We start from the raw sequence: 20578 nt of genomic DNA, 5'->3' as shown, positions 1-20578 counted from the left end.
ACCTCATTGGTGGCACGAGTACAGGAGGGTATGCTTCTCACCATACCCAGAATGATGGACCCTTTGCTCACTCCTTTTTTCGAAAGCATCATTGCGATCATGATTGGTCGGCTGGAAATGGCTGTCGATCAATGCATCCGGGTGTATAAAAAACTTGCCCAAACGGCGTTCGCTCAAAAAAGAGGAATTAGTTTCCCAGGATTTTCCTCATATGCCTTTTCAGCGGAGAACTTGGAGAATGCGATCAAGCAGGCAATACGAGAAACCTGCGTTTCGCCAACGTGTAGAGAGCAACCGAGAATGGGGATATCTACACCCAATACTTGTGAGCACGAGGATCTCCACTTCTATGATGAATCATGTACCAAGACGTAAGTTCTGAGCATTTACACTGGAAGGGTCAATCGGCATCTAACGTTCCACTCTTATTTGCAGTGTTGTATTAGCTATAACCAAGGTCAACGTTGCGACCTTTCCAATGCTTTTCAAGACGTATGACACAACCAATGATCTGTCCGAGTGTAAGATCTGGGAGGTAGCTAGAGCCACATCCGCAGCCAGCGCCTTTTTCAAGCCGATGAAACTTGGTAGAGACAAAATCGAGTTTATCGACGCAAGCTTTGGCCACAATAACCCATGTGAGAGCCTTATAGAAGAGGCCGAAGGACTTTGCCAAGACCGACCGATACTCACTCTTAGTATTGGCACAGGTCTTGGTGATGTCGTAGAAGTGGGTAAAACAAGAAAGTCCATTATCAAGGCACTGAAGGAAATGTCGAAAACCTCTAAAACTACGGCGTTGCGCCTAGAGAAGAAGTATGGCAGCACTGGGAGATATCATCGGTTCAATGTGGAGAATGGCCTGAGGGATGTCACTGATTCAGATTGGGAGAAATCGAGCGAAATAGCATCACACACCAAGAATTACGTCGAAGAACATAAGGCGGCTATTCAGGATTTCGTTTCTGCAATGATAAAGAGCAGTGTCCCTCGAGTCCTCATGCAGCAAGAGAATGGCACTCACACCACGACAAAGCCTAAAGAATATGAAGGTTCGTGCGAAAACAAGCTCTTGCGTGCTTTCTTAACTAACAATATTTACATTTGTAGGTTACAAACCTGTTCGCCATATTCCCTTCGATGAAAACCTTGACTTTGTGGGGCGTGAAGATTTCCTCGCTACATTGAAAGAACAACTCTTCGCTGCACCTGGCTTCCACAAGGTTGCACTTGTAGGTCTCGGTGGTGCGGGTAAAACCCAAATAGCCCTGAATCTTGCGTATTGGGTGAAAGAAGCCAAGCCTGAATATTCTATCTTTTGGCTTACAGGTGCCAACACGTCTGGATTTGATGATGCTTGTAAAAAGCTTGTTGAAGAGTTGGATATCAAAGAGCGTGTCAAAGAGTTCGGGATCAAAGTGTCTAATGAGAAAGATCCAAAGGAACTAGTGAAACATTACTTGAAGTCAGAGAAATCTGGCAATTGGTTTTTGGTTCTTGACAATGTTGACGATATTGACGTCTTTCAGAATTCGGCGAGGAATGGAATCTGCCATTTTCTTCCACAGAGTGCAATGGGACGGATCCTCTTGACTACACGATCCAGCAAGGTGGCCTGGTCAGCCATGAAAGACCATTCCAGGTTTGTTAAGCTGGACGGGATGTCGCTTGATGAGTCGACAACCATCTTAAAGCGAAGTGTGCCAGGTTTACCGGGAGCCGATGACCAAGACTCAATAAATGCTATCGCCGAAGAGCTTTGCTATCTGCCCTTGGCAATGGCACAGGCTGCCGACTACATTTGTGGGAGATGCATATCTCCTAGTGAATATCTCGACCTTCTAAGGTCTACGGAGGCAGATAAGGTTCAATTGTTGAAGAATGAGCACTTTGATCAAGCTCACCATGAACCTTCACAAGGCGCTATAGTCACTACTTGGGTAATAACGTTTAAGCAAATTGAAAGAGCCTCTCAGTTAGCAGCGAGGTTACTTGAGTTCATCTCACAGATCGATGCGAAGGCCATCCCTGAATCGATTTTTCCAAAGTTCAATACAAAGGAAGAAATGACTACCGCCATTGGAACGCTAACGGCATATGGCTTCCTTCGCAAGCGGAAAGCTGGCGATCTTTTCGATATGCACAATTTGGTGCACCTAACAACAAAGCTCTGGTTCGAAAGCCAAGGGAATCGCGAGGAACAAAGATCGAGCGTGCTAAGGCATATCATTTCAGTACTCCCGCATTACGAGTGGGAGAACCGCCACCTTTGCCGACAATACTTGCCTCACGCACGTCGGGTTTTTGAACGGGAAAAGGACATCTCCGTATTAGCCTGTGACTTGGCATACTTGATGGGTGGACTTTTGCTAAGAGATGGTACATATCAAGAGTCTGTCAAGTTTTTAGAGTTTGTATCGACAAGACAAACAACTGGATCTAACGATTTCATGCTGGAAGTTCAACATGAGCTTGCTGGAGCATATCTTGAAAATCAGGACCTCGAGAAGGCCATGTCATTGCTTGAGCATGTTGTTGCGACAAGAGAGAAGACTTTCACAGTCGATCATCCTTCTCGTCTGACTTCTCAGTATACCCTTGCAAGAGCGTATCTTGACGACAACCAAGTCGAGAAGGCCATCGCATTGCTTGAGCATGTCGTCGCGATAAGAGAGAAGACTGTTGCAGTTGATGATCCTTCTCGTCTGTCTTCTCAGCATGTGCTTGCAAGAGCGTATCTTCGCGACAACCAAGTCGAGAAGGCCATCCCATTGCTTGAGCATGTTGTTGCGACAAGAGAGAAGACTCTCACAGTCGATCATCCTTCTCGTCTGACTTCTCAGCATACTCTTGCAAGAGCGTATCTTGACGACAACCAAGTCGAGAAGGCCATCCAATTGCTTGAGCATATCGTTGCGACATGGGAGGAGACTCTTGCAGTCGATCATCCTTCTCCTCTGACGTTTCAGAATGCTATTGCAAGAGCGTATCTTGACGACAACCAAATTGGGAAGGCCATCCTGTTGCTTGAGCATGTCGTCGCGACGAGGGAGAAGACTCTTGCAGTCGATCATCCTACTCTTCTGTCTTCTCAGCATGCTCTTGCAAGAGCGTATCTTGACGACAACCAAGTCGAGAAGGCCATCCCATTGCTTGAGCATGTCGTCGCGACAAGAGAGAAGACTCTCACAGTCGATCATCCTACTCTTCTGTCTTCTCAGCATGCTCTTGCAAGAGTGTATCTTGGCGACAACCAAGTCGAGAAGGCCATCCCATTACTTCAGCATGTTGTCGCGACAGGAGAGAAGACTCTCGCAGTTGATCATCCTCTCCTTGTATCATCTCAGCAGTTACTTGCCAAGGCGTATCTCGTTAATAGCCGGGGCTAAAAAGCAATTCCATTCCAAGAGCTTCTAGTAGTGATAAAACACAAGGCTTTTGTAGTCGAGTATCATTCACCACTTCGGTTCGATCTCCACATCAGACTTCAAGCAGTTGCTTCAATATTTTCTCAACTACCACACAAGAGCGCGTTGGTAAGGGAATACCTTCATTATAGTTCATATTCGGAGGTACCCTTCGCAAAAGAGTGAACTAGTATCAAATCTCCTTCAGGATGTGGGCGTTAATAATGTAGACTTGTGCAATCTTATTATTTCCTTTGCAACCTTGATATATCTCTTTAAATCCTGTATTCTTATGATGCAGATTGACTATTCAACAGAGCAACAGCTCGTGACTAACTCTTTACTTGCTTATATACAAGCTGGCATCTGTCATGCAGTTCCAACACCCATCTAATCTTCTGTCTACACGATAGCTCCCTCTGATAATCCTAAGCATTCGCATGCTTTACCCTTCGTATCGCTGTTTATGGTTTATGGTTCATGGCCCAACACGTTCACCGTTTACCATTCAGATCAGTAGTTTTACCTTGACAAAACCAAAGTTTACTTCTATTATATAGTAAAGCCCACACTTATGCTTGGGCAAATTGCTTTTGGTGCCATAACTTGCCGTCAAGTCTCATGAGTTAATCCCAGTTGCATGGGAAGCATTACATTGGATGTCTATTTCTAAGATGAAGAATAGGTGCACTCCCTGCAAGCATCTATTGTTTCCCACCTACAATCAGACAGCATATGTATCAGTCTTAGTCATGGGTTAGCAATACGATCTCTCAGCCTGCCAGCGCCACATTACAAATAGTAGATAAATCTGTTGTGACGATTTTGCATAGACGAATATTCACTTTAATCTATCTACAGAGAATCCTAGATCTAGATATAAATATGTGATGTCGATCGGTCACGTTGCAGTGCCACAGTGTAGCTGAGATTACGCATCACTACACAATCGCAATTAAGCTGTTCCATAATCTTGCGCATAGATTTTACATTGTAACACACTTTTATGCAATATCTTCCAACCTAGAATTTATCTACAGATAATACATTCAGCGCGGCGGACTACCTGTCAAGCCTTCTCACTATCGCAATCCTTATAACTGCCCCGCAACAGCACAGTTGTAGAGCTAGATTGTATGCTTATTTAGGGTCGTTACGATATCTTAACTTTATGCCTTATATTGCTTTTTACCTCTTCACAGTTGCAGTCGCAGTCTGTACTCTAGAATCTAGGTCCTATGTAGCTGACTCTAGCTTAGTTGCTTCGAATTTGTATCCATTTTATGCTCGCGTCTTATGTTAACATCTATCATTCATCACTTTGGTGTCTCTGCGATTGGATGGTTCTATTAGGTGCCTCATATATTATGAGCTTCTCTACAATGATAGGTGATAGTCTTGAACCCAGGTTTATTTCTTCCTTGCAATGTATGAGCTCTTCATATCATATGTATAAAACTCTCATCAAGCATGGACAATAGCTCAATTCCTCACTGCTTAATGAAAGTCTACTATTCATAGGCTAGCTAATAATTATTAACAGTACATATTAGGAGGACGTACTGAATGTCCTGTAAAGAAGAGAAAGAAGGGAGAATGAGTGATTATTAATGTTGTGTTGTTCTATCTAAGTCTAGTCCGAGGAGCGGATCTCGGCCGGTTTATATATCCATCACTACCATGTTCTGGGTCGAGCGCTTGGGCCTTGGATGAAGACCCTTAATGTCTAATGCTAACCCTAACGTAAGGGCGAACTGGATCAGGATCAGGAATCTTGGTAACCGTGACTTAGGTTACGGACAATTAGTTATACACAATATAATCAATTATATTTGCCTCATTCTGGAACCTGGACTCCATTTCGTCTTTTGCCTAAGTGAGCCACTTTGCTCCATAAAATGATATCAATAATTATTTAAACCATGGGCGTATTGTAGAGCAGATGTCGCCACAGCAGGGCCGCCACCATAGCGCATTCATACGGTTGATTGCCGAAGATCAAAAACACTGCGCTTGACAGAACTTTTATCTTTCTTGTGTCCGTCGATAGTTTCCCTACTTTAGTTTCGTCGTGACATGATGTTTACTTTGATTCTTTTATTACTAACTCACAATTAGTCATGCCACGTGCGGATATGTAAAAATGTGACTAAGCTCTAACAGGCACAAAGAACTGATTCCAGAGCCTCGTTTTTAAGGACAAGCATTAATGTTAGGAGTTCTTAATCGTATTTTCAATAAATAGAATATAGATTCGAGTTAGAGTAAAAAGAATGATCCTGATTGTAGTTAATCTTTGGCCTAGATCATCAGTTGTCCTCGTGACACAACTTGATGGCCTTGTACTACCTCAGGGCATCATGATTGCTCGCATTGGGCATGAATTCTGTAGAGTCTAATCGAGATTAATGCTGCCTGCCCATAGCCCTTTCCGTACAAATACTTATGGCCATGCTCTAATTCGCGTCAACATTGAACCAAATGATATCAGTGATTCAAGCATAGATGTCTAAAGTCCATTGGGCGCCTACCACCGTTTACATACAGTTGTCAAGGCCCCTTCTCTCCGTAACCGCTAATATCATACGCGATGACATTAGTATTCTTGAAAAACGGGGGTTGTGCCACCCGAGAAGGCCTTGCTACCCACCCATCTTCCCCTAGCTCACCATAACCCCTTGTAGTAGATATAATTCCACCGGGAAATCGCAAGAATCAGCAACCCGTTAGGACAAATATAATCAATTAAAATAATTTGCTTGCGCCACGCAGCCAGGAACAACAATATAAAACACGAAAACAAAACCATATTCGCAACTTAGAACTATCTCGCACCACTATCATGAGCCTAACTGCCACCGCTAACCGCTACTAACTTCTGACAATTAGATATTGATACCCTTAGAGGTATGGTGAAAACAATAATCACGAGCTAGATAATCACAATCACAAACCCGCCTCATCCAAAAGGGCTCTCTCCTCTTCCACACCCGTCTTCCGCCGCTTGATAGCCTCCTTTTCAGCCTGTATAGCGGTTGTGTATCCGGTATCCGCCTTTCCTTCCGTCAGGGGCTTCTTGACGGGCGTGAAGCGCTTGGTGACAGCCTGAATCATCTTGATAAACCAGAAGAAGTTCAGGCTGTTGAGCGTGATGTTGGCGGCCAGGTAGGCCAGTCCCAGCCAAACAGGAATAGCACTATCAACAGTTGTGAATTGGTGTACGCTAGGCAGCTTCGATGGGTCCAGATAGGCAACAGCAGGCACAACATTAATCGAGGCCCAAATGTCCTTCATAGTAAGGTATGACTGGTATGTGCCAAAAACTAGGCGGCAGCTAAAGAACGTAAAAATGAGCATAGCACCGTTGTAGGCTTGCAGCTTAGAGCCAGTCATGTTGAGCTTGTCGAGGAACCAGTGAATGTTGAGGAACGGGGTCGAGAGCTCCCACAGGATGAAGATACAGGCATAGTGGTTGACAAAGGGTCTCTAGACACAGGGTTAGTTTGTGTTTTGTATTGGCATCGAAAAGCAGGGGAGAAATAGAGGGAAGAAAAAAGAGGGTAAAAAGGGAGAAGATGAGAGGGAAGAAAGACAAATCCATCTGGAAGAAAAGTTCGCTGCGGGGTTAGGTCACGTACAAAACCAAGACAGTACACTCCCAGGGCGCTGATGGCATGCGCCAGCGTCCCCAAGCCAAAGATACGCAGGTTCATGCTAGTGATGACGAGATCCCACAAGAAGTAACCCGCGGCCATTGCCTGAACCATAGCGTCAGCGCCAGTGTAGGCCCAAACACGATGTTCCCAGTCATTGTTCTTGCGATCTATATCAGTATACAGCACCCAAAGAGCAAGGATATTGATAAGTATGCTCTGTAGCATCGATACCACATGGGCATCCCAGTTGAGCTGTCGAGCACGCGAAAGTTGGGGGTAATGGCCGGGGAAGAAAATACGGGACAGAATTGGCGAAACGGGCCAGTAGATGACGGAGTAAAGTAGAGCGGAGCCCAAGACTTCATGGATGTGAAGGGGCAAGGTCGGCAGGTTTAGGGCATCAGCAAGCGGCTGTACGGCTTCGGATAGCCACGGGATGGGCGCGATGGGAAATGGGTCTTTCATGATGGCGATAGCGAGTGCGGTCGTGATGACAATAACAGAGAAAGTATCGTAAGAGTATAAGCTGAACAAGCAGCCCAACAAACGGAGACGACAGTAGGACAGGGCCGTGGGGAAGCCCTAGATAATGATGCTCAAGCGAGATCCGACAAGTTCAATACGAAGACAGTAGCACAACGCAATAAGCAAAGAATGAGAAACACTAGACGCCGATGGCGACGTCAATAGCGATGGCGATGTCGACAAACTAGGAGCAGAGAAGCCAGGTCGAAAACTCGCCCAAAGCTATGTACAACGAACCGGGGTTGCAGAACAAAGAAGCAGTTGTGGAGAGGAGCAAAACCATAACATAACATCAATCTCCAAAGCTTTGGCCAAGCCCCCTTGAACTTAGGCTACTTCAGCTAGCCAATTCATAGGTGTCCCCTGTTGAGCCATGCGCTGTTGGGGCTGGCAAGACAAGGCAAGCGAACCAACAGGTTGTAATACTGGATAAATGCATAAATAGGCACCAAAAGAGGGACTAGCCCCGTTAGCTGGAACACTCCTCCCTCCACCCACTAATTTGGCTGTCCTACATTATGGCTCAAATTCCTGGGGGAAGCATGTGTCCCTCCCTATTTACCAATTAACAGCAAAGCAACAGGCTGTATGAAGTCAAGCCTGTAATTTGAGCTGCTTGTTTCTGCATGTAAACTACTTGAAATCCAATTATTCACCATCTACCCATCTCCTCTGTTTTTATTTCCGGCTCGCATCCCATGGCATCTTCTCTTTATGATATTCTAGGCTTAGGCAATTCTCCGGATGACCACGTACGCCATGAGTATCTATCTTATCTGACCGGTCTTGGCGTAGACGAGCTTCAACACGTCGAACCTGAGCGACTATCACAAGCCTCGCATACTTCGCTATTGGCCATCCAGAACTTGTCCAAACGCTCACACAAAGCCATTATCGCCTCAGCAAATCACCATGCTACTCTATCTACTAGCCTTCCTGCCTTGGGGGCCAGTGCAGCTCAGCTAAAAGCTTGCGTTCCACAATTAGATTCTCAAGCGTCGAGGTTCTCAGAGATCTACAGCAAATCAAGCGATAATGAGACCCTTAAAAAGCGCCGGGAATCTCTCCTCTTACTCCGTAATGTAGATCGCATCTTGGATCTCATGGAGCTGCCAACTCTTATATCAGCAGCTGCGACAGCCACACCAGCGAATCACGCTGCGGCACTTGATCTCAGTGCCCACATCCGGCGCATCCAAATGCTGTATCCCAACTCCCCTTTGGTTTCCTCTATTGCCCGCCAAGCTGAAGAAGCAGTGGAGGGTATCGCCGCCAGTCTCATAAGTTCGTTAAAAACACCGACGCTTAAGCTTGCCGCGTCTCTACGGGCTGTCGGCTCTTTACGGAGAGTATTAGCCGATCTTCCAGGTGTTACCCGCTTGCTGGGAAGGTCAGCGCCCAGTCCTGTTCGCTATGGTATGAATGAGCAGACATTAGGAACTCTCTTCATCCTCTGCAGACTAGATACACTGGTCACCACGCTTCATGCGCTTAGTCCGCTTCAAAAGCTTGCTGATGATGAGAAAGCCCGACAATCGTCCAAGACAGCATCTAGCACGTGGTCTAGTGGCCAGCAGACGGAACGGTTTTTAAAGCGCTATATTGAGATATTCCGCGAGCAAAGCTTTGGAATTGTATCCATGTACAAGAGTTTGTTTACTGGCTCGGACCTTAGCATGTCTCAAGATACTGAGACTCTGGATCCCCTTCAGCCTAGCCCTGCCCCTCTATCTACGTTTGCCCTCCACCTTGTCGAAATCCTGCTTGATACTCTCCACGAATATCTTCCAGTAGTGAGTGATAGAGCATCCAGAGACAGCATTCTAACACAGGTACTGTACTGCGCAGGCAGCTTGGGTCGTCTGGGCATAGACTTCAGCATTCTACTGGCCGAACTTGACGAAGCTGAATGGGTTGATGTTGTCAAACGCCACCGCCTTCTAGCTGGGCGTCTCGAGTCTGTTCTAGGTGACTTCAAGGCAGGGGCTGGCGGGCCAGGTTCGAGGAAGGTATCCATGTCATCCTAGATTTGGGGATATTACCACGAAAACGCATTCCTTTGTTGCTGCTTTGGTAGTGTATCTATACTAAAGCATTAATAAAACGAAAAACCATGCTACGAACCCCAGGTGTGTTTTTCATAGTAGCCTTAATCAGAACGCTACTGTGATCATGAGGTTATGATCTTGTACCAAAAAACATCAAGACATTGCGTAGGGTTATTGACCCTTAAATATATGTGTCCCTTGCCCATAGATGGTATTGTGAAATTTCGTCTAGGGATCCTCGATTTTGCATCTGTAATGGATGACCTATGTCCATGTTTCAGCATCTAGAGGATTCAACCCAGTACTACAAACAGTGCGCTGTGAGAACAAGCAAATTAATCATCAAATGGATGATTTGTTTGCAGTTTAATTGTTCTGCCGAAATATGGCTTTGTCTTGGATCTCCCAGTAGCAAACGGTGTTGGACTGTAGAGCACAACTAATCGCATAGGATGAGTAACAAGATATAGTGAGGTGTGATGATAGAAAACCTACAAAAGGTCTTAGGCGTAGGCTTATAGGAGGTAAAAATGTACCGCTATAAATATGAACTTGGTCTGACTAGAGGCAGGCTTTCCACAACTAAGAATGTGTGATGAACTCATCAAAGAATGTGACTTAGTTGATATAAGCATCGTACGTAATACTAGGGCGCTTCTGATATAAGGGCTTACCGCAGAATACAGCTGGTAGCTTTTATATTGGCTCGAGGTGGCTTACACTCTGTGATACACACGGTCCTCGTGTGCTGAAAATGCCGGCATGCATTCGACAAGCAAACTGTTGGGTCGGCTACCCTGGGGAACGCCATGACAGACCAAACTCGATCAAGTAGTATGGAGGGCAAACCTATTAGAAACAGTCAGGATGGTTTCTGCGGCTCACTTGGTTCTATGGATCCTACTAGGGAGGCTGTGAATTCACCCACATCCTGATATTGCTAAGTATCTGGGATGTATGGAGGTCAGCGCCATATTCTACGGTCTTTGCTTCATCAAATGCCATGGGTTTTGTAGAAAAAGCAAAGCTTGGGTCACTAGTGAATTCAAATCTTTGCCTGCAGGATATCAAGAATGGAACTCACTACCTATATGCTAGGTCTTGCTCATAATGATGTGAATCTAGGCAACATTACAGGGATGTAAACAAAAGTCCTATCATTATTGACTTTGATTCGTTCAAACGAGAAGTAGAAGAGCTTGACAAGTTCGGCGCCCCGGATTGGAGATACAACACAGGCGGACCGCTCGAACGAACTTTTCAGTCTCCCCAATCATTGCGAGTTCTTTTATAGACAGGTTTTAGGTAACGAGCGCCAAACTCGCCAAGAAAACCGCCACACTGAGATATCGTATATATATGTCGGATATCTACCCAACGTTATTCCAGGAAAAAGCACAATCTCCGCCGCAAACTCATCCATTTCTTTCTATTGGGGCAATCACAAGATATCGTGCCCCATCAATTTAGATGAAAAATCCTTGATCTGGGCGTTTGTTGAGGCGTACTAGGTTGCTAGGCCTCATAGTGTCTTGATTCTCGACACTTGGATGCCCATCATTGTATTGATCCTATTTATCGTTGTTTGTCTCATCAGTTTACTCACTCATTGTTACTCGTCAACACATTCATTTGTGTTATCTCTAGTAAATCAAATATAGAGGTAACAAGTCAATGGAATAAATTGAGGCAATGGCCCGCGCTTCTTATTGCTCGGGTAAAGTGATGGTTTTCCTATGACAGCATATTCAAGTGCAGGCTCGGTCTTCTTCTGTTGTGTAACATGACCCTTTCTAGGCTGACAACGAAGGAAATTCTCAGAAAAGACTTGAGAAGAAAAGCTCGCTCTAGCCAAGTCCCGTTATATTGCAGACACAATATTCTACTAGGGCTTGCAGTATCAAAGAGAGATCCAGTGATCGACCTAGGTAGACATGCTACTCTAGATCGGATAGTCTCCGTGGGTTTGGAATGGTATTGCGCGCTGAAATTAAATGCTATTTCATCAGCGACGAAGGGTAGGATAACCTAGTTGGTATAACTTTGTGGCGGGCTGGAGACCTTATTCAAGCATACTTTGAGGGGCTTGAAGATCTAGAAACTTTTTTGCCTGGTTACCAAATAGTGTATTAAATGTGGGATGGAAAGATCACATGATTTTTGGTACTCGATGATCAGGTACATTTGTTGAATGAATGACAGGCACTTGATAGAGATTGGGGTTAGGGTGCGTAATGACTGGCGCCTAGATGGCAAAACAGAGATTTGCGTTCAGCCGAGAGCCTGCCTAGCCTTTTATTCTTCTGCCGTTTCCCCAACGTCACAATAGTACTACATTTTGAGTTGAGCTATTGTTCACATATGAAGTTCCTATGTCCAACTAGCTGGACATAATTTTGTTTCTCTACTGAATTTTCTGAAATTGCTATTAAATCGGAATGGCAGCAGATCGTATAGCTGAACTGGAGCGCCTGATTGCGCAAACCAGGCGACAAACGGAAGAAGCAAGGCAGAGAGCAGAGGAAGAAAGGCAGCGGGCGGATGAGGCAAGGCAGAGAGCAGAGAAAGAAAGGCAGCGGGCGGATGAGGCAAGCCGCCAAGCGGATGAGGCAAGCCGCCGAGCGGAAGAAGAAATGAAGCGAGCTAATAGCGAGGCGGAAGCGCGTCGAGAAGCAGAGGCCCGCGTCGCCAATCTTCCACGCCAGCTCAACAATGTGAGAAGCGGGCCATTCGACCGTGAGTTATTGAGACAGAAAATCTCGTATGCCAGAAGTATGGAATGTAGCTGACATAGCAAAAAGCTCAAAACTTACGAAACTATCTGGACCAAATCCGCCATTTGTCTCTACACACGAGTCGCTTATTGCCCCTTTATTCCGAGTCTAACCAACTATCAAGCCTGGACACTAGTAACGACTCCAATGTCGCGCCAGCAACCTCTGCCCAAACATCCATCAAGAAAAAAGTCTACCCACTACGAGTACAACCATGGACGGAGTTCCCTCAAGAACATAGCAAAGCGTTTTCTTCCCTTCAAGGACGACTGAAAGATTCTTGCCTTTTCCCTTCACGCAAGAGGGTAGAATTCGTAGAGGAACTGATGGACAATAGTATCCCAGTCGCTTTTTTGCAATCAAACTGGTTCCTCAACCATGCACGCACATCCGCGTTTTTAGATCATGCCGTTGAGAAGCCATGTTCAAACATTCTGAGAGAGCATTTTGCAATTGGTGGTCAAAGGAAGGAGGTGTTCTTCGAAAATAGGAGGCCTAATGAAGAGTCTATTCTAGGTTCTAGTGCAAATACCTCCCAGGGGCTGAGTGATGATACCATTTCCGGACCTGACACGGTTGATGGGTCTGATACTGCTGCACAAAAGCCAGCTGGAAAAACAATACCAGACTGCCTGATATGGGTCAAAGACCGTTGGATTGATCGCTCAGCGCCTAGGCCAGAGCCATATGTTCTTACTATTGGTGAGCACAAGTCATGCCACTCATTACGTGCGAAGGATCTTCAGAATAACCCTACGCTTCCCGAAGACTGCCTCATCCGCATGGCTATTGCTAGCAAAAGCCAACTAGGCAAGGGGACGAAGGACCAGAAATCCAAGCACCAACAGTCAGACAGCACAGTGTTTTCTCCCATCGCACCATCCGACATTCCACAAGAGCTCCAGTTCTTTGCGTCTGCTTTAGCTCAGACATATCATTTTATGATCATGTCTGGCCTTGAGTATGGCTACCTTGCGACAGGAGAAACTCTGACATTGCTTCGCGTCCCACTAGAAGACCCGGCCACGCTCCTGTACTATACATCCCTTTTCCCAGCCGTGGATCCGAAAGATCTACCAAAGTCGGATGGATATCCTGTCTATCCAAGCGGTGTGACAGCGTCAGTAACTCTGCAGGATATACCTCAGATTGGAGATGATGGCTTAGCCGAGCTAGCTGTCTCCCAGCTGTGCTCATTGTGTATAATGGCTTCTACATCAGCTGTAAGGTCAGTGGCATGGGTAAATGAGGCACTGGGATTGTTGGCCGAGTTTCCCAATCTCCCCAAAAGTCACGGTGATGTAATGGCCTCATCTCTTGGCACGAAGAGCCATAACGATAGTGATAATGAAAGTGATGGCAACTCTGGCAGTCGGAGACTACCTCACCTCTCTACTATGCATCGGGTCGATGACAGCCATGAACTGGCAGCGTCCCCTTTGCGGCAAACACACCAAGCACCTAGTGATACTGCTCAACATCATCGTACCTCTGGAGATCGTCAGGCAGATTTAGTTGCCGCAGGTATCAAGGCAGTCAAAGAGAATGCAATGCTTCCATATTGTACGCAGGCATGTCTGCTTGGCCTTGTTCGTGGCCTATCCTTTGATGCCTCATGTCCTAACTACAAAATTCACAAAAATGCGCTACTACAGACATCTTGTGCTAAGCCACAAGAAGAACATCAAAAGCATGGCATTTCCGGGGATGACGTCTGCAGACTTGTCCAGGAGCAGATCGCGATCCATTCTGAAAACAACTGCGCTCTTCTATACAATGAAGGTCTGCACGGTGCGATTGGGCGTTTGTTCAAGCTGTCAATCAATGGCTATGGGTACACGTTTGTTGCTAAAGGTGTCGAGTCACACAATGTGCACCGGCTGAAGCGAGAGACGCGCATTTACAACCACCTACACCAGCAACAAGGCGTCCTGATTCCTGTCCACCTGGGTCTAGTCAAACTGCTCTCGCCATATCCGTTTATGGCAAGGTTTACGACACTTTCACACCTAATGCTCATGTCATATACAGGCAAGTCACTTCAGTACGGGTCCTCCTTGGACAAGTGGAGTCAGGAACTAGGCCGTGATTTGGAACAGGAAGTCGTAGATACCTACCAGAAGTTGCAGGATTGGGGGCTCAGTGACGGAGACCACGATGTGTGCAATGCAACATGGTGTGAGGAAACGCGAAGTGTGATGAAGATCGATTTCGACCACTGTGCTTTGGACATGGACGTTTATGAGGCAAAGTCAAAGGCAGTCGAGGGCAGCTTGGAAGGCTCAAGTGCAAGTAGGAAGAGGATCATGGTAGGCGATCCTGATGATGGGCAAATAAGCGACGATGAAGTGGCCTCTGTAACAGATATAGAGCCGGTCTTGAAGCGGGCCAAGCATGTGAAAGAGTAGCATGTTGAGGATCCAATAAAGGCTCTATACGTAATAATTTGGCACGCGAGAGGATGTGTCAACATGACGAGGGTGTGAGCTGTTTATACAATGATTGAGATCTGTCTTTTTGTCTTAAGCTCGTCCGGCTCTTACTCTATACATGTCAACGTCTTGACTGTTGGCTTTTTATCTAGTGGTACATTTTATTCAGCTGCGGATACTGCAACGCGGTTCACAAGCAAGCGGACTAACTAAATGAGTGCACCAAAAATGTAGCAATCTCTCCTCTTTGTATCTGATCAACTATTTGTTAACTAAAAACATGTCACGATCAAAAAATGAGGCTATTATTCTTCTCGCTCTTGAAGTCCTTTAAAAACCGCAGAGTTAGTTCGCTGACTGCCGTATAATTGTACAAGCTAGGTTATCATGCCCCTCGCCGCTGACAGAATAGCATTCAGTCTCGGCGCAATGTCACCCCCAACTGACGGAGACTATCCGATGCAGAACAGCAGGTTTTTTCTAGTTCGTTCTCGACCAAGATTCACGAGGGGCTTCCTCAAAACACCGTGGTGTTGAAGGAATGGCTAACCGGCAGCTTACCCGCCTATTTGTAAGCATTGGACTTGCATCATCGTCAAACGAAAACCTGACCTTAAGACACACTTGAGTCGTAAGTACAACTACAAGAGAGCTAAATGCTAGAATCCAGCCATCATTCACAGTTGGTTCAGGCTCGTGCAGCACATAATCGTCGAATATGGTATTAGCTTAGTTGGCATCTACAACTTTGACGAGATCGGCTTTATGATTGGCATCACTGCAAGCGGAATAGTCGTCACTGGTACAGAAAGGCGCTGAAAGGCCGAATCGGCGCAGCCTAGAAACCGGGAATGGGTCACTGTCATTCAGGCGGTCAATGCTCAAGGCTACGCGGTTGCGCCGCTCATCGTGGTTGCAGGCAAATATCACTTATCCGGCTGGTGCCGAGAAAGTGACCTCACAGGGGATTGGGCTATTGCCGCGACTCATGATGGCTGAACCGACAAGGATACAGGTCTTAAGTGGCTTGAGCACTTTGATCACTATACAAGGGCTTGGACACGTGAATGTGAATGTGCATATTAGTGGAGGCCTTCGAGCTTTATAGCCTCAATGTAAGAAAGGCAATGGCTAGCCCAATAGCCATTTCGAAAGCATTGGGGTGATTTGAGACGAGGTATACTGCAACGATGGCACGTAGAAATAGGAAATGGCAGTGTTTGTTACAGAGATGCTGAAAGTGTATTAATAGTAGAGTGTAGAGAATCGTAAAACGGGCCGGGAGAATGGTTAGAAAGGCGATCGGTACCAAGAAGAAACACACAGAACAATAGAGTTGCGAAGTTTTACGTCTTGTAGACTAGCATCCTGATGACGTCTTTGGGAAAACGCATTTAACTATTCGCGATTTGATGGTTGGAGTACTTGGTGTTAAGGCAGGTGAGGTTAAAGTGATAAGAAACTCATTGATGGAAGCAGGTCTGGAGAAATTGGTGACTCGTCAGATTACCATGTGCGCATACAGCAATGAACCTTGTCATGGATGGATAGTCCTAGTTTATACAAGACAACGCAAGTGCGAGCACTAAGCAGGCGATGTACGCAGTGGGCAATGCTGTATTGTGCACCAGCACAGGCTCTTTGAATGAACACTAGCACCCACGCTTTGTTGATGAGGATGAACAAAACGGCCAAAGCCTCATTACGAAGCTGTGAAGCGCTTGAACATGAAGTCTAAGGCGCGGGGCGCCAGATGGTTAAAACTTGGACGTGACTCGTAAATGGAAATAGGTCATTAATCGAGGCTTAACATGTAGATGGATGGATCAACAGCTTTTGGGGTTGATACATTAGTTGGTCCATATAGCTGTAATCTTCAGATACCACTTCTACGCAGAACGTCTGAAGTAGTTCTTTTTGTTTTGATGCATGTCTTGTCTTTATCAGTAACAAGTCCCGGCTGATCGCTCATCATATTTCCTTCTTTATTTCAAAACTTCTAAGATTATACTAGCATTGTTTCTTTGATAGGCATGCAAGTATCCAAAGCCCGTTTTTTTGCTCATTTTGGGCTTTGGCATTATATAGAGCAAACCTCCTTCACAGCAGCGGTTGATTCCTCCATACTCTACATCCCTCTACTAGACAGCACTGTTGCTTCTATATAGTATTGTTGTACCAAGAACTGCATGCCACAGTAAGGCCAAGATATTATCAGTTCTTAGCAGCACTGATCTTTGGCAGCACTCTTCGGTTTTGAAGCTGTGACAACAAATGATATTAATAGAACAGGTATGGGAGAGAAACCTCACTTTTCCCCACATCTATTGCCTATCAGCAGCGTAGCTCCTGGTAATATGTCCCACGCTTCTTCACGAGCACAGAGCCAGAGAAATCTAGTTAGTTAACGGTCCGACCGATTGACGTCCTATAACTGGACAATAGTACTCCATGTATGGGGTTCAGTGCTACACGGAAGCTAGTTTTTAATTTCCGCGCTTGATTTTAGGTTGTTGTTGTTGTCGTATATCTTCACCAATGGCAAGCAACCTTTATAGTTACGTGAGATTATGCTATGGCCTCGAGTCCGGTTGTAAGTTTCTACTTTACCTTGATAGTAGTTACCAGGCGAAGCCGCCCTGATTGATCATCGCCATTTCCCTCCTATTCTTACCTGTCAGCCATAGGCTTTTTGGGTGTTCTTCATTGTTCTCTTTTGCTCGTCGGAGTAAATGCAGGTGTCTGAGGATCGCAGGTACACGCTTGGCCAATTCAACAGCGGACTTTGTACTACTATCCAAAGCTTCCACTCCGGGGACATTGAGCTACTTAGCAAGCCCGAAGTTAACAACACGGGAAGGGAATTTACCATCTATAAAATTGTGAAAGTCCCCGAAGACTGCAATCCTAGCAAGATGCCATATTTTTCACCATTATTGGAGTTTGCGATCAACGTGATTTGGAACTCGCCAACGTAAATTTAGTTGTCTTTCACCTTCGCAAGGGCTTTTGTTTGCAGCTCTCTCTGAGTTCATATCGCTGGGACCATCCAGAGCAAATTAGTAACACAAATGAATAGACTCGCTGATAATGCCTGCGATAGCCAATAGTTGTGGCCGCTGCGCTTGGTATGTACTTGGACTTTATCAGTAGCATGCTTGAGAGTTCATTCATTCGGCATGCTCGCGTCAAGGAAAGAGAGAATAGCTGCTTGCTGATTTATGCTAATAAGCCAGCTGGCCAAGATAAAGCACGGAATTCCCGATAAATGTACACCAACACAAGAGCGAGCTCAAGGCTTTTCTAACTTGTGCTTTGCTGGAGAGTGGCATGATGACTTGATAATTAATAATACATGAGGACTTTTATTGTCCACTTTTATCAAATGCCCATGCGTCAAGGGCTTGGATCAACAGAGCAACGCAGCACGGTCTTTAGTACGAAATGTAGCAGAGAGAACTTGGTCCTACATTTGTAATGATTTATGCGAAAAGATATTTTGTATACATATTCCTCAGGTTCAGGTTGAATCTATATAATTTTGTCATGCTATCTTGAATTGCAAGTAGCCGAGGGCTAACCTGAGCACTTGACTCCACGATAACTAGGCATCTTCGCCTCTTTTTTTTACACATGGTATTGTCGTGTATCAAGAGAAAGCCGCTATGTTGTTATTAGATCCCTTCATCAGCCTGACGAACAGGGGTCGTGGGACACATCATGGGTATAGTGTGGCGCTGGACTGTCCATTAGAAAGTATTCCAGCGCAAAGCTACAGTGCATGTGACGCGCATGGGGAGGTAGTAGATGCGGAAGCAATTTCAGCTATTAGAGAAGCTAGGGTCATGGCCGGCCGGAGTGGTTCCATCACAAGCAGAGAGTCTGAACCTGTTGATAATCTGGGGGGTGGCAAGTGAATGAGAAAGCCAGGAATCTCCCAGCTGGGATCAACGAGATCTGACGTATCCCTGCAGGCTAGACAGCTTGATACTGGAAAAGCCCCAAGAATTTCAAGGTGTAGTTCATTTTCTACTTTGCCATATACATGGCCCATAGCAAATACTGGCACCTGAAAATTTCGCCAATGGATATTGGGGATGGACTGGCTTTATAGAAATAGAGTCGGGCGTCATGTAGAAGCACAATTTCACTGTTAATTTCTCGATTCGGACCGTTGGCCTTGATAAACGTGCCATGAACAGCGTATAATAGCCAAAGCCCCAGTAATATCATGTTAAAGCTCAAGCGACTTATTTGCTATGCTTCGATTGAGCTTCTCCATCTATGCATCATAGTGAGAGGACATAAAGGCTATCCACTTTGATGAGCTTGTCAAATACCCTCTCCCCCCACGGAAATAATATTTATCTCAAGCCGACTCTGTCGATTTTACCATCCCCCACTCCCATTCTCAATTGCCAATCATGCGTCTCCTCGACTTCCTTTCTCTTTCCTTTCTGCTCGTTGGAGTGAATGCTCAAGATACGCTTGAGGACCATGGATACACGTTCAATAACCTTGGCGACGGACTGTGCACTGTCACCGCTCATCATTACTCTAAAGGCGAAGAGCCTCTGAACGAATTCAAAGTCAGCGAAGCAGACAGGATCATGGCTGTTGATAAAATTCTAAACCACCTTGAGGAAAAACGCCCTGATCAGCTGTCTACCTCCGCTATAATGACTGCCGTCTGTCAGAAATATGGTTTGAAGCCCGATAGCCTGAGCAAGGTTGTTATAAAAGCTTCTAAGGACACTTGCCTTGAAAATGCTTTGTCCGCCTATCGCTGGCTTCACACTGATGTCAAGGAAGATGAAAAGGTCGTTGCAAAAATAACCCTTGACAAAGAAAATCCCGATTTTATTGTGCGGTACATTCTCTACGAATGCTCTGGTTTTAAAACTGTCGCAGGAATGCTCACTTCTAATTCAATCGTTGGTGATATTTCCATCGAAGAGGGCATTGAAGATTGTTCGATATCATACTTTATCACGCCATCTACTGGGAATTAAGAAGCATAGACACACAAATATAACGAAGCGGAATGTCCTTTTAGCGCGAAAGGTGTAGCTGAGTGTACACAGGCGTGGAGGAAAGAATAATAAATGTTTTACCTGCATACTTTTTATACGTTGTCTCTTGTGCCAAGTACGTACGAGGACCTGCACCAGAAGCCAAAGAATATTCAACATCTGGGCTCTAAACACTGCACTTTCAATAGGTTGGGTTTTCCGCGAGTTAGATATTAGACACACACTTCTCGAGCTCAGGCCATGCCCATGGGAGTATTATGATATGTGGGATTACAACCGGCCTATCTTTAACCTTGACAGCCTATTGAAGCTCAACTTCTAGCATCTAGATGTACTTTCAAAGCTCAAAAGTCGTACTCGCCATTGCCTATTTTCTATTTAGGCCCTGGAAATTCCAACGGGCACATCTCTATGGCGTAGGCTGTTGTACTGTGCTTGTACATAGCTATAGGTGTCAATGACGGCCCTTTTAATCTTTCACCATGGGCGGTCTCCTCGCACTTGACTGCCACTGTTTGCTACCGCCTCATTTATGCTAGTACGAAAGGCACCGACTAGAGTCCCCCTTGTTAGTAATTAAACTTTCTCTGTGGTCTTTTCTGACCTTCATTTATCTTAACTGGAACCACGGCTCCTGTCTCTGGCCTTTTTATAGTCGCTCGATTGTGGTTCTGTTGCCCACCTGGCACCAGGCGGCAAACTA

General features: G+C 45.6%; 5 protein-coding genes across 5 annotated transcripts; 4 read left to right on the top strand and 1 right to left on the bottom strand.

The window, feature by feature from the left end:
• Window positions 1–300: 300 nt before the first annotated feature.
• On the top strand, window positions 301–3389 carry HOO65_050509 (pyruvate kinase; the record flags this gene model as incomplete). The annotated part of the gene is made up of 3 exons (XM_071003159.1): window positions 301–371; window positions 436–1052; window positions 1111–3389. 3 exons carry the CDS (start codon window positions 301–303, stop codon window positions 3387–3389), a joined length of 2967 nt encoding a protein of 988 aa, XP_070858568.1.
• A 2964-nt stretch (window positions 3390–6353) lies between these two features.
• HOO65_050508 (putative TLC domain-containing protein C17A2.02c) lies at window positions 6354–7528 on the bottom strand (the record flags this gene model as incomplete). Its single annotated transcript, XM_071003442.1, has 2 exons — window positions 6354–6893; window positions 7046–7528. The coding sequence occupies 2 exons, from the start codon at window positions 7526–7528 to the stop codon at window positions 6354–6356; spliced, it is 1023 nt and encodes a 340-aa protein (XP_070858567.1).
• A 758-nt stretch (window positions 7529–8286) lies between these two features.
• HOO65_050507 (Dor1-like protein) lies at window positions 8287–9615 on the top strand (the record flags this gene model as incomplete). The annotated part of the gene is made up of 1 exon (XM_071000925.1): window positions 8287–9615. One exon carries the CDS (start codon window positions 8287–8289, stop codon window positions 9613–9615), a length of 1329 nt encoding a protein of 442 aa, XP_070858566.1.
• Window positions 9616–12074: 2459 nt separating this feature from the next.
• HOO65_050506 (uncharacterized protein) lies at window positions 12075–14818 on the top strand (the record flags this gene model as incomplete). Its single annotated transcript, XM_071003180.1, has 2 exons — window positions 12075–12372; window positions 12438–14818. The coding sequence occupies 2 exons, from the start codon at window positions 12075–12077 to the stop codon at window positions 14816–14818; spliced, it is 2679 nt and encodes an 892-aa protein (XP_070858565.1).
• Window positions 14819–19266: 4448 nt separating this feature from the next.
• HOO65_050505 (uncharacterized protein) lies at window positions 19267–19854 on the top strand (the record flags this gene model as incomplete). Its single annotated transcript, XM_071000924.1, has 1 exon — window positions 19267–19854. One exon carries the CDS (start codon window positions 19267–19269, stop codon window positions 19852–19854), a length of 588 nt encoding a protein of 195 aa, XP_070858564.1.
• Between the last annotated feature and the right edge of the window lie 724 nt (window positions 19855–20578).

The sequence above is a fragment of the Ceratocystis lukuohia genome, assembly GCF_044167205.1.
Source record: "Ceratocystis lukuohia strain C4212 chromosome Unknown Supercontig5_pilon, whole genome shotgun sequence".
Taxonomy (NCBI): domain Eukaryota; kingdom Fungi; phylum Ascomycota; class Sordariomycetes; order Microascales; family Ceratocystidaceae; genus Ceratocystis; species Ceratocystis lukuohia.
The sequence above is the reverse complement of the archived record's forward strand: the minus strand, read 5'-3'. Positions and strand labels throughout refer to the sequence as shown.